This window comes from Scomber scombrus, chromosome 9 (assembly GCF_963691925.1).
Source record: "Scomber scombrus chromosome 9, fScoSco1.1, whole genome shotgun sequence".
Taxonomy (NCBI): Eukaryota; Metazoa; Chordata; class Actinopteri; order Scombriformes; family Scombridae; genus Scomber; species Scomber scombrus.
In genome coordinates, this window is record NC_084978.1 from 24,600,141 (window position 1) to 24,613,986 (window position 13,846).

At 46.3% G+C, this 13,846-nt stretch overlaps 1 protein-coding gene across 1 annotated transcript in view; it reads left to right on the forward strand.

The window, feature by feature from the left end:
• Positions 1-13,846, forward strand: part of gpc4 (glypican 4) — a 33,408-nt gene that overhangs the window by 15,017 nt on the left and 4,545 nt on the right. Inside the window, exons 2-4 of the mRNA XM_062426286.1 lie at positions 5,650-5,808; positions 12,438-12,835; positions 13,228-13,393. Of these exons, the coding sequence (XP_062282270.1) occupies positions 5,650-5,808; positions 12,438-12,835; positions 13,228-13,393 (723 nt within the window). The remainder of the gene's footprint in view (positions 1-5,649; positions 5,809-12,437; positions 12,836-13,227; positions 13,394-13,846) is intronic.

The following is a 13,846-nucleotide window of genomic DNA, read 5'->3' on the forward strand; positions in this document are numbered from 1 at the left end:
ACCTTCCCTCCCCCCACCCAAACTATACTCCTCCAGGTTGTAAATAAGACCGAGCTCTCTCTCTCTCTCTCTCTCTCTCCGTCCGCTCGCCTCGTTAAAGGATTTCTTGTAATACGCTGGGAAATATCATGTTGTACCTTTTTAAGCACTTTTCCCCTCTGTGAAAGTATGCAGTGTAAAAATGGGACACTTCACTTTCTACTTCTGGGCTTTTTTTTGTTTTTACAGCTCTGGACTGATCTCACGAGGGAGATTCCCCAGCTAAACTCTGCACAATTACACAGCCTCGAAAACATTTATTCAGTTTTTTATTTTAATATATGTGGGCTTAATTTCAACATGACACATCCAACATTTAAACCAAATGTCGCCTTTTCAAGTTATTAGCGAAAGCTCGTAAAAAAGTGAGGCACACTGAGACATTTTCCTTTCATATCAATGATTTATTTCCTTCCTTATTGAAGACAGACTTATCAGAATAGTTTGAAACGTTGAATTACCGAGTGGGGGAAACTAATTGGAAAGTCTTTTTCCAAAATGGATAAATGGCATTTTTTTTAAGCGAGTAAGGGCTAAAAGAATTCATTTTTCTGAGTCAAGATGGAAACCACAATTGTAGGGTTCTTATAGATGAAAGAGGAGGGCAGACGGAAAGAAAAAGGGGGTGATTTGACAACATGCTGAAACAGGAAGGAATTTAAGAAGGGGGAAAGCCTTTAGAAAAAGCAATTGCTATGATTTTGGAAATGAAATATGTACCTTTCTTTTTTTTTTAACATGTCCTTTCTAACTTCTCCTAAGCTTTTCACAGACTTCATGCTTGCGAGTTAAACTTAACACCTTTTAAAAAGCAACAACGGGGAGGGGGGGGGGGTCTACTCAATAGACCACAGGTTGAGCTCATGTGATTGTGCTTGACAGGATGTAGAGCAGAACAGAAAGTTACTCAACAAATGGCACCAATCCCCCTTCTCTTCCCTCCTCCTCCCTCCTCTCCCCAGGATAATTACACCCCTAGACAGAGGTGAGGAGCAAGAGGAGAATGCTATGGCTGCAGGGCGTGCAAATTTTACAACAGTCTCGCTTCGCCAGACTGGCAGCAGCACTCTCCTCCTTTTACATGTTATAGCAAGGAGCTTGATATGCCAATTAATAGTCAGCATTTGTGTATTAGGAAGTTTCGATTTGTGCATTTTTAATACACTCCAGTCATCCAACAGTCGCACTCGGGACACGTTCACACGATTGTCATGTTCTGAAATGAATTCGCCCCAAGTATCATATGTCCATTATCATCCACACTGCTTCAAATGACCCCCACCCCAACCCCCAGGGAGTTGCATTAGTATGTACATAAGCTATAAGCAGGGTACAGTTCATTTTTTAATTATTTACAAATGTGTGATGGCTGTGTGAACGCTTCGAGGTCGGCTTCAGTCACAGACCACCAGGCTCCAATTAGTGACAGAAGTCTGTGGACGGCTGGTGACATGTGTTGCCCCGTGGCTTCCTCCACGGCTCTCTTATAGCCAGTTTTTAAAGCGATGTTTAGAGTTCAGGAGGGGACGGAAATAATCCTCGAGGGACTTTTTATGACTTGAGATCGGGGCGCGACCGTTCAGCTTTTTCTATTTATATATATTTTTTCGCTCGTGTTTGCGACTTTTATGGCTCGGAGTCGCCTGTGTTTATGTTTTCTTGTATGTGTAGGGGGAATGTATGGTGGTGGTGTTATTATTGGGAGTGATTGGGGTTTGTTGAGGAGGAGGAGGGGGGGTGAGTTACTGTGTGTGGTGGATGTGCTGGCTGGCGGACAGGGAGGGGTCAGAGGACAGGACCTCTCTCAGAGGAGTGGCTGTTAACCCCTGACCTCGCTGGTTAAGCCTGCAGGGTGGTGGCGGTCGAGGCAGGGAGGTGGTGGGTGGTGGTGGTGATGTAGGGGGAGGGGGGGGGGCACCCTGAGGTTCGTCTGGTTCAGGGGCACATGATGGCAGGCAGAGGGGGGGGGTGGTGAGGTGTCTAATCTGGTTTTTGTCCATGAGGCGTTTTCAACCCCCCTACCCCCACCATCCTTCCTCTGAGAACAAGTTTGAGAGGCAGGACAATGTCAAAAGGGAAGTGACTTATTTTATGAGCCCATTTAGAGGGGATGGTGGTCTCCCCACAAAGAGGGAGGCAGAGGAGGCAGCCGAGTGCCGATGAATGCCACGACACGCAGCCCCGTGTTTGTTTACAAGATGCCGCTATGTTGTTTTGACCGCCTTAAATGGCAGTTCTCCCTCTTCTGAGTGACACTGGAACAATGTTCTGTCTCTTGTGTCTTATTACATCTTAAAACACTCTTGGAAGCTGACGAGTTGAGAGGCCCCCCCCCTAAAAGGATCTCCATAAGGCAGCACCGAGAGGCAGCTCACCACCCATCACACACAGAGACTATTCATGCATCGTGACTGCAGAGTAAAAAACCGATGGAGCGAGCCCGATTGTGAAAAACGGCGAGGCCCGAAACATGTCACACAAAGTCCAGCATGATGTTGGTTTTTATAGGATCGAACTCTTCCTCCTTTTTTTCCCACTTTTTTTTTTTTTTTTTTTTTAACTCTCTCGCACTCCGGCCCTCGCTGCCATTTTTCTCCCGGCGGTTCTTTGAGAAATTGGCTGCCAAAATGTTTTCACAAAGTATGCATTAGCTAAGAATCTTCAGTTTTCAGAGACTTAATCCTCCGGGCTAACAATGTGACATTTGTACAGACATTCCAGTGAAATATTGACCATCTCACTTTTATTTGTGTACTTTGGTAACTAGGGCCATTTTCCACGTGGATATAGCCCCCTTTTGATTGTACGGGGGCCGTGCTGCGGGCGAGCGTGGGGCCCCCGCCAGAGGAGAGACTGGACGGCTGTTTCACCTAAAAAGTTCAGTGTGTGTGTGCGCTCCCTGTACCTCCAATCACACTGGTACAAAGAGCCATGTGTTGAGCAGTGATGTGATGTGTGAATATGTTTAGGTTGGGGCTGCCAACTGTGCCTGGGTATGTGTGCGAGTGTGTGTACGTGCATGTGTGTGTGTATATAGAAGGGGGAGGTAGAGGAGGTGAGGAGGGGGGTGGGATTCTGGTGGAATGGGCGAGGGTTAGAGGGACAGAGATGAGTTTGGGGAGAGAGAGCACTGTGAGCGAAGCAGTGACTTGAGGCTTATTTGGACCTGATCCCAGACTGAGGGGTCCCGTTAATGGCGCCAGGGGTGCATCCCTCCCTCTAGCTCGCCCTGTTTAGATGATTGTATCACCGGAGTCACTTCTGACCCTATAGTTTAATTTTTTTTAACATTTTAGCTCCTATGCTTGACACTCGGGGAACTCTTCTAAAAATATTATGCTTCATTACTCTGAGTTAAATGAGCTGTACGTCGAGGCTAAACTCCGAGTTGCGTCTGGTGATGTTTAGCTTGTAATGGCTCCACCAGCACTCTGAAGACCCTTAAATCTAGAAACTTGATCTAGAAACCAGATTCCTCCCTCATCTATATGAAGGTATACGCATGTAAAATAACAACAAAAAAAAGTCACTAGTTAAGTCTTGCTTTCCCAGCAGAAGAAAAAAGAAAGGGCGTTTCTATTACATGCACAACAAAGAATGAAAGCAACATCACAGAAAAACATATCCACATGGCTCCGGTTGCCAAGGTGACACGTCAAACATGGCAACCGATGGCAAAGATAACAGTAAAAAATCCCCGCAGTGGTATGCCGTATGAATCGGGCCCAGAACGAAATACAACAGGGCTCCGTCTTCATGTTCAACCCCAACGAGTAACAGAAGTTTTTAAAAAAGAAGCGGCACCAGCTTTAGTTATCAAATCATTTCAGTACAATGACAAAGACATAACAAGGCTTGTTTAGATATTACAAGCTGCTTTTTATACTTTTCCCCTGCTGTGTTTTCACTTGTTGCTTCAATTTTCTTATAGTTTGAAACTGTTACAATCTGACAAAACCCCTCATAATAGATCAGAAACATGTATATTAATATCAGGAAGAAGAAGCTGTTGAGGCGTATGGTGTTACAGTGGATGTTGAGTTATTTGCAGTATTACATAAAACATGAATGCATTTGAGCATTTTCACCAAGTGTAGAAAGCAGCACAATTTCACACTTCACATCAAATTTTATGTCAATGTTCAAGGAGTCCTTTTTTTCAGAAATGGCAGCATGTACCATACAAGTCATTTTAAAAGCCTCGGCATCTGTGACACGCCAGTAGTGAGAACCTGTGCAGAGGCACACAGGCCTCAAGTCAGAGAGCACGGCGAGCCGGCGGGGAAAACCAAACAAGGCCGTTGGTGCCTGCAATGCAGTGAAAGGATCCCTGTGTTCTCCCGAATTCCATCAGCCACGTTTTTAAAACAAAACATTATTGCAGCTGCAACTTTGCATTCGTCCTCCCCTGACCCCCTCCGCTTTAATTGGGACGTTGAACTCTCCTTTTTTTTGACAAAGTTGGCAGCCGCTCCCTTATCAAACGCGGTATTGAAGTTTTTTGAATAATGGTTCCGATAAGGAAGCGGGATAGGTTTTTGACTCAGTGTGCTGCCATATTCTCAATTATGCGGATCGGTTTAAAAGCCTTTTTTTTTTCTTTTTTTTTTTAAATGGTGGTTTATCTAAATTAGCATTTTCAGAACATTTCTCCAGCTATGTGTTTAATTCCAAAACAACAGAAAAACACTTCACATCTCTCCTGTAAAGAGCCTCTTAAGCCTGCAGCTCTCTAGTTGAGAGTGGATTCATGTTGTTTGGTCACAACGCTGAATGAAAAAGGAGCATCACCCACTTCAGAAATGAGTCACGTGATCAGTCAGATGCTTGGGGGTCACATGGCAGTCATACATACGCATTCTCAACAAAAAAAAAGGTGCTTCCCCCATTCACGGTGCAACAGGAAAAAAAAGATCTGTGCTTTCCTGCCTTATTTATAACGTCATTTTCGTTTTTCATCTGCATCTGTGCGCACATGGCTTCAGTGTACCTCCTCACCTGCAAAGCGGGTGAAGAGTTAATCCTCTCGTCTTCAAAGTCTGTGTTTTAGAAGGACGCGGCTCTCTTGGAATAGCTTCAGCTCTGAACTATCAATCAGTACAGGGGAGGGTGGAGGGGAGCGCCAGGATAAGAGCAAGCCTCTATAAAGTGGCTGGCTAAAGAGCGCTCTGAGCTGAGTGTTGCAATTATTCCACTTAAGTGCAGTTAAGGGGGTTTTCACACCCGCGCTGGATTTGATTTGGTGAGGGGGAGAAGTTGTTCCCTTAGCAAATTTTAAGGTTTTTTCCCATAGAAAAGCAAGGTTATGTGTTAATGATTGATTGATGTTTCCAACAAGCAGAATGTCTATTAAAGTTGGCCAATAGTGGTTTATAATAGTAACCACACAGATGCTAACAAAGCCGCTCTGTAGGTGTACAAAAACCAACGTTTATTTTATAAATTTAATCACTTTTTGAGGTTTCGCACGTGTTTGAAATCCTTCCAGCTGAGCACATTTTGTATTCTGACAGGCTTAACTTTGACTTGCTTGTATACTGCGGTGATGTGATTCATGATGGTGGTCTCGCTTGTTGTGTAACAGTAGCGCTTCTGCTCTTCTTCTTCCAGGAGCCCCCCTCAAAGTGTGTCCGCAGGGCTTTTCCTGCTGCACCGTGGAGATGGAGGAGAAGCTGAGCCAGCAGAGCCACACGGAGATCAAAGCGCCCGTCTCCAGGCTTAGCACCAACCTACAATCCACCTTCAAACAGAGGCACGACCACTTTGACAGTAAGCAAACACACTTACGCAAACAAACACACACACACACATGCACGACAGCCACCTTTTTCAGTGTCTACATTCTGCTGCTCACCACAGCGTCCCCCGTCGCAGCAGCGGCTGCACTTGTGCCGCATGATTTTTTTGACGGACGCTTCCACCTGCCAGCGCACTGCTCTGAACGGAGACAGTCAGTCTGTGTCCGTTGGGCCCCGTCCACCTGTTTCTCAACGTCTCAGCTCCCTGCCTCATCATCCACCCTCAACCCCCTCCCACCACCACCACCACCGCCTGGTCCCCCCTCACCACCCGCTTTTCCTTCTCTCCAGAGAGACACACACACTTCCAGACGGACCACACACATTTTCAGATCCAGTCTTCTCTGTACTTCCTGTTCCTCTCTCTCTGTGTGTGTGTGTGTGTGTGTGTGTGTGTGTGTGTGAGAGCACATGTGTGTACGCCTGTAAATATTGGGATCAGGTTCCGTTGCTGAGGGTGGGAGCGCATGGGAACATGCAACAGTGCTGAGTCACCGAGGAAGTGGGGCAGCTTTAAGTACCTTCAGCCACCCCCCCTCTCCCCTCCACCTTAACCGTGGCATGATGAGGAGGAGGAGGAGGAGAGAGGATGAAGATTGATGGAAAAAAGAAAGTTTTACTTCTAAATGTATAGAAGTGTTCTTACATTCAGGATGTAGGCTTACCTGTTGTGTATTTGTGTGTACACGTGCGTGCCCGTGCACATGCGGGTCAGAAACCTTCAGATCTGCCAGGTCTTATGTGTCTGTGAAAGGGAGCGAGGGATCGCCAGTAACGGGGAGCGTGTGTATTGCAGCCAGATGTGAACAGGAATGTGACGTGTCGGAATGCAGTGGCTGCTTGAGCCTCCCCGCCCCTCTTTTTTCTCCTCTCTTACTGCCCTTTGTCCCCATCTCATGCCTCACTCAGCCCCCCCCCCCCCCCCCCCCCCAAAAAAAAAAACCCTCTCTCTACCCCTCAGACCCCTTCTTTCTCTTTCCATCACTCTCTTTTTCTCTGTCTCGCTGCTCACTGATCATGTTTCATTTTTCTCAAATGTGGCTTTTTGTGCTCAGTTCTGTACTTTTTTTTCTCATGTATTTACTGCTTTCTTACACGACCCAACTGCTGCTTTCTATAACTCTGCTTTAGGGGCCGCAACTAACAATAATGATTTTCATGATTGTCTTTTTTGTTTCTCAAATATGTTTGGTTTTATAAAATGTTGGCCAATTGTAAAAAAACAAACAAGTTCCCAGAGCTCATTGCAGTGTTTTGTGTGGCCAGCATCAACATTTGAAGATATTCAGTTTGCTCCCATCAAAAAAATAAGAATACTGAAAAAATACTCACATTTGAGAAGATGAAAGCAGCTGATTTTTGCATTTTTTTCTTAAAACATAGTTAAACAATTATCAAAAAAGTTAAATTATTAATCATGGCATCCCAAATCTTCTCGGTAGATCTTTTTTTTTCAGCAGGTCAAAATTCAGATTTAAACATGAAGTCTGGCAGTAAAATTGTCTCTTGAGTATTATATGTAAGCTGAAAAACTTGAACTTTTTCTCAACTATACTTGTAACATCTTCAGTAAGTGATGGAGAGCAGAATCTGTTGCTAGATGAAAGAGAGAAAGATTCCTCTGGCTGTATCTGCATCTAATTTTAGTTTCTAAACGCTATAGTTGGTGAGGTATTTATTATGTAATGGATGTCTTCCCTCATGATTGTTTATAACCATTTAAATAAATGTCTGTTAAGTCACTATATATCGCCAAATGAGGGAACACAATGGTGATTGAACCACTGATGAAAGCCCTCGCTTTTTCAACATTAGGAACTGGATGTCGGTGGCGACGTTCCCAGGATAAATTACAAACAGCCCAAAGTTAGTGATGCGTTTTCCATCAGCCAGCAGCAGTTGGTCCACCAGAGAGACAGGCTCCCACTTCAACTCACTTGTGTGTGTGTGTGTGTGTGTGTGTGTGTGTGTGTGTGTGTGTGTGTGTGTGTGTGTGTGTGTGTGTGTGTGTGTGTGTGTGTGTGTGTGTGTGTGTGTGTGTGTGTGTGTGTGTGTGTGTGTGTGTGTGTGTGTGTGTGTGTGTGTGTGTGTGTGTGTGTGTGTGTGTGTGTGTGTGTGTGTGTGTGTGTGTGTGTGAAACGGCACGTTTTTTTTTCCTGTTCTCCGCTAGCATTGACGTCACGCAGACGACACACTGTTCAGATCTCTGGGAGGTGACGGCCCAAAGATACATGCAATTACAGCTTATCACCATAGGTGTTGCCAAAGACAACGAAAAGGAGAATTTCAAAAATGTTACTTTAAAGGTGTACTATGCAGGATTTTCCTTTTAAAAAACAAAACAAAAACAAAAATCTCCCTCATTCATCACAGTGACCCACTAAAATTACACAGCGACAGAGACTCTGCCCTCTGCCTGTATTTTCTTATTATTTTGCTGTGTTTGGGACACTTCTGCTTATCAACTCTGTGCAATGTGCGTATTGCCCCCAGGTTGTGAGGTTAAGACTCACAAACATGTAGCGACCAAGTTACATCACTAAATCATCTCTCTCCTCTGCTCTCTCTTGTGTCTGCTTGACCGAGGGCGGGGATTGCATCCTCACAAAATCCACCACCTTCCTGTAAGGTTGTGTGGCGGTGTGGGAGGGGTGTTTATTTGCGCTCCAGAACATAACCACCGTGAAACAATCATGAAATTCCATCCATCCGATTCACCGCTGTGTTTTCGTTAGCATCTCTCTCTCTCTCTCTCTCTCTCTCGCTGTCTCTGTTGTTGAGCAAATCCTGCATAGTGTATCTTTAACATTAGAGAAAAATGGTGAGGCTCTAAATGAGGACATGCTCTGATTTTTGAGGAACTGATAGTAGAACTGATAGTAGACCAATTTCCTGTTTTACAGCAAAAAAAAAAAAAGTGTTTCAACTTGATGGGAAAGTCCTCATTAACCCACCCTACATCACACCACCAAAACTGCAAGAAGGCATCTTCCATTGATGATTACAACCATCATGTAAAAGTTGTACAGAAATTGGTAGAAGCCCTCACAGCAGTAGGGTCACATGGTTGTCCTATAGAGGGCAGACCTGAGCTGCCCTGCATTTCATTTACCGTCCCCACCTCATCACTGCAGGCAGGTCTCTGCTGTCTCTCAACTGTTAGATGTAGGATCTCTTTACAAAGGCCTGCTGCGTTCTCTTCCACCTGCACCATTAGACCTCCCTCTCACAGGATACTCTGACAGGCTCAGGTTGCTTCCACTTTTTAATTTTTTTTATCTGCTGTCGTCACATTAATACACCCTGAAGCAGAAGCGGGGCCTTTTCCCGTTGGCCCAAACCCGGCACAGGAAGCGCTTTATCGTTGCATTTTACCGTCCCCGAAGATGGAACGGCAGGCAGCAATGACGTCAGCTTGCGGAGGAGTGGAACTGCAGATGTGCATAAACACAGCTGCGAATGTTACATGAAGACAGATGCAACAACATGCGCACACACACACACACACACACACACACACACCAACAAACTCAGGAAGTGGTGTAAGTGATTAGGCAGGCTCTCATCATGCGCCTGGAGCTGGGAGTCATGGCCAATTAAGACCAGAGCCAGAAATAGTTCTCTCCCCTCTCTGTGTCTCCTCACTGTGTGTTTGTCCTGGCCTCAGCCTGTCTGTCCTGTTGCACTGACCCTGTCCAACAGAGCAAGCATATGTCTGGGATTTAAGCAGTTGGATTAAGGGCCCCCCACCCCCTTGCCTACACACACACACACACACAAACACACACACACACACACACACACACACACACACACACACACACACACACACACACACACACACACACACACACACACACACACACAACAAGAGACATCCATCCACAGCACTGAAGTCCAACAGCAGGAGGGACAGAATCCCATCCCTTAAGAAAGGGGAGAAGAGCAGGGACTAATTGGCACAAATAGGACGCAATTACTGCCTGGGCTGAGATTTGGGGAGGAGCAGAGTTTATAGGGACATGGATGGAAGGGGGAGGGGGGGCAGCTTCTCGGAGGAGGAAGTGGGAGGAGACCGGTCAGCTCCGCTGTTCCCGTGATGGATCGCAGCCTAAGAACATCGCTCATAATTTAGGGCTCCTCTGTAACATGTGGGGACACAGTGACGGGGGCGAGGAAGGGAAAAGACAGATACATACAGAGGCAGGAGCCATTCTTCTTTTTTCCTTTACATTTCTACTTACAGCTCTCACACTCTCTCTCTCTCTCTTTCGTAACCTTTCACCCACATTCTCGCAGACCACTGGCCGAGCGTCAGGCGCATTTTTTTAACGGAAAAATCCGGAGGGAGCACTCGGCTTCCTCGGCCCTGTTGGCAGACGGCTGCGTGTCATAAACATAAACTGTTTAATGACAATGCAAGATGCCTCTGTAATGCTGCTCATGCTTCAGACCCTTGGCTCGGGCCAAACGGCCTCCGTACCGCCCACACACACACACACACACATCTTTTTAACCAACTCATTACTGAGCTTATCTGTTTAGCATATAGGCATTACCACTCTGCTAGTACGTTTTGGGATTCTTCCTCCTCCTCCTCCTCTTCACCTCCTCCATCTCCTTTCACTGACTTTAAACTTGTGGCTACTATGACATTCCAGGGGGTGGGGGGGTGGACCTTTTGTTTTAATCTCTGTCAATGGAGCGTGGAACTTGGTGCCCTCTCCCCTGGCTTTGTGTGTGTGTGTGTGTTGGAGGTTTGGGTGGAGGGGGGGTTGGTGTGGCAATGATGCCGGGGAGGTAAATGGAGGGGCTGCAATGTTTCCGGTATCCTTGGTGACACAGTGGGGATTTGGAGTTAAAAAAGCCCTCAACTTAACCCGCCCCAAGCCGCCCTCCTCACCCCTCCCTCCCTTTCCTCATTTTTTCTTTTTAGTGTGTCAGTCTGAAGTGGAAGTGACAGCACTACTCGGGGACTGTGTGTGTGTGTGTGTGTGTGTGTGTGTGTGTGTGTGTGTGTCTGTGTCTGTGTCTGTGTGTCCACTGGTGGCAGGGAGCGTTTAGTAGTGACTCCCTCTGTGAGAGCATGGGAACTTTACATTTCAAAGCCGAAACAGAGGGCACCCAGAGGAACTTTAGCAGGGACAGAAGTTTTGCGCGTACGGGGGGGGCAAGCGATGGGTGAGACGGGGGGAGTTGATGGAGGAAAAAAAAAGAAGAAGAAGAGAGAGATGATTGAAAAGGTGGTGAGCATAGACTCGCATGCACGCAAGACTGAAGGTCAAGCATTTTTAAGAGACTGTGGAATTCTCATTTTGTTCAGATTAAGAAAGTTTTTTTTTGGGGGGGGGGGGGGGGGGGGCGTGGGATAGGGGGGCCTGGATTATTGGGGGTGGGGGAAAGCAGTGAGGAGGGTGTGTGGGGGGGTGATGGACATTCCTCAGGATGAAGTAGGTCATTGTTCCTTGTCTCTACTGAAGAGAGCTCTCTGAAGGAACTGATGAAGTGAAAGCAGCGGAGAGGAGGGAGATGCAGGGCTGGATGGGGGGGTACAGGTCCATATACGGGAGGGGAGGAGGAGGAGGAGGAGGAGGGAGTGGAGGGGGGGGTCGCATTATTCAGTAATCCTATTGAAAATGCCTCTGAAGGACAGTCCAAGAGAAGCCGAGAGAAAAGGAGAGCGAATGGAATGTGACAACAGAAAAATGCCATTGATGGTGGTCAGTTTGAAGCGGCTTGATGTGGAGAGACGTCTCCGCTGAATGGCAAGTCCGCCCGAGACGAGGAACAGCTCCACTTCTCATACTTTGGCTGGCTGGCTCGGCCTGACACAGATGCTCCGGCTTCACCTTTTGCCCCCCCCCCCAACTCCCTCTTGTCATCTAATTTCCAACTGTCCCACATCCCACACATTCCTTTTGCCTTTCAGCCAAGATTTTATGCCTAATCTGTTTCAGTTGAGATACTCAAAAATGCCAGGACACGAGCACAGGTGGAACACCATCAATCAGATTTTAAATGGTGGCAGCAGTGCAGGCGGAGGAGAGTCAAGTCAAAGCATTTATTGTCATACACAGTTTAAATAAGGTTCCCTGTACAAACAAAGTCTTCCCCTGACACTTATCTTTAAATATTTTAAAAATAAGTGTCAGGAGAGATAAATAAAAATCAGTAAAATAGTCAAAGAACTCTCAAGATCTTCAGATATGCTATAATGCAGTATGTAACAGTTATTTACATACACTGTGGTCATGTTGGAATGTGTGTATTATAATAATCTGATGGTGCGTTGTTTTGTTAAAGGATATCCATTGAGCATAGTGTGAATCTGCTAAACCCAAACAAGTGAAATAAAAAATAAAAAAGGAGTAGTAAGGATAGATGAAATCAGGCTTCGGTATCTGCAGATGTTCCAAACAATATTTGAGCCATCATACAAATTGAATTTCCTTCCTAACCTCTTTAAAATATATCCCTCCCTGTAGATGGACACTGAAATGTTAACATTGAGGATTGTTTTGTCCTGGCTTTTTCTGGAAACGTCAGCATTTGGTCATCACACTATAACCCCTAACCCTCCTGCCTTTCTGTTTTCTCCAGAGTTTTTCCGTGAGCTCTTGAAGAACGCAGAGGCCTCGCTGCACAACATGTTCGTGCGGACCTATGGGATGATGTACGTGCAGAACGCTGAGCTCTTCAGGAACTTCTTCGAGTCCCTGACGCGATACTACGTGTCGGGCAGCGCCGCCGTCAACCTGGACTCCATGCTGTCGGACTTCTGGGCCGAACTCCTGGAGAGGATGTTCCGGCTGGTCAATGTGCAGTACGAGTTCAGCGACGCCTACATGGAGTGCGTCAGCCGGCACACGGATCAGCTGCAGCCCTTCGGCGACGTGCCCCGCAAGCTCCGCATTCAGCTGACGCGGGCGTTCGTCGCCGCGCGCACCTTCGTCCGCGGCCTGGCGCTCATGCCGGAGGTCGTCAACAAAGTTTCAACGGTAAGGAAGAAGGACGATGTAAGCTTTTATCTTCTGTTCAAAAGCAGAGATACGTCAATAAATCTAAATCTAAAGTGTTCCCAAAAGCGTGGTCCATCCCCCGGCCCCTTGCCCTGTGTTGTCTGACCTCATATCTTTCTGGGAAAAACTGTCTGTGGTTTCATTACTGTGTCTCTGATAACATAAACCACTCTGACTGCTTTGGTATGACATGTTTTTCCACTGCACTGAGTGATTAATTGATGATTAGATTATGCTGCTTTGTGGAGTCGGCTCCCAGAATTAATGGTCATGCTTTTTCACTGTCTAAGTATGTGTGTGAGTGAGTGTTTCTCCGCTGTGAACCGCGGCGCAATGATAACAGTCTGCTTACTGCCCTCTGCCTCCTGCAGGTCAACGCGTCTCCCAGCTGTGTGCGTGCGGCCATGAAGATGTTGTACTGTCCCTACTGCTCCGGCCAAGTGGAGCTGAAGCCCTGCCAGAATTACTGTCTGAACGTGATGCGTGGATGTTTTGCCAACCAGGCCGACTTGGACACAGAGTGGAACAACTTCCTCGGTAAATGACCGTCACGCCAAGCAAGAACACCTTCTGCAGCCATTATGAAACCAACCTATAACCATAATGGCTTTAAGTGTTTGATTTGGCAGCAGAGCATATTTATATAACTCCCTGCTTTTTGTGCTCTTTACAAAGTTTCCGCTCCTGCGCTCGTATCAACCTTATCTAATCCAACCTTTATCTAAACATGCACCCCTCTTTACATTTGTGGCCATGACACATTTTTAGCTCGCTACAGTTTGGCAAGGACGTGTTTAACAAAGAAACATAGCACTTATTGTAAAAGAAAAAAAAAAAAGAGGAAAAAAACATGTACAAACACGTCTCCATTCTTTAGTAATCTGTATAAGTAAAGCAGAACAGGGAGGGCTGGTACAAATCGTACGTGTTGTGGCCCACAGGATGAATGCAGCTCCTGTGTTTAGTAAACACAGGAGCAGATCAGTTTCA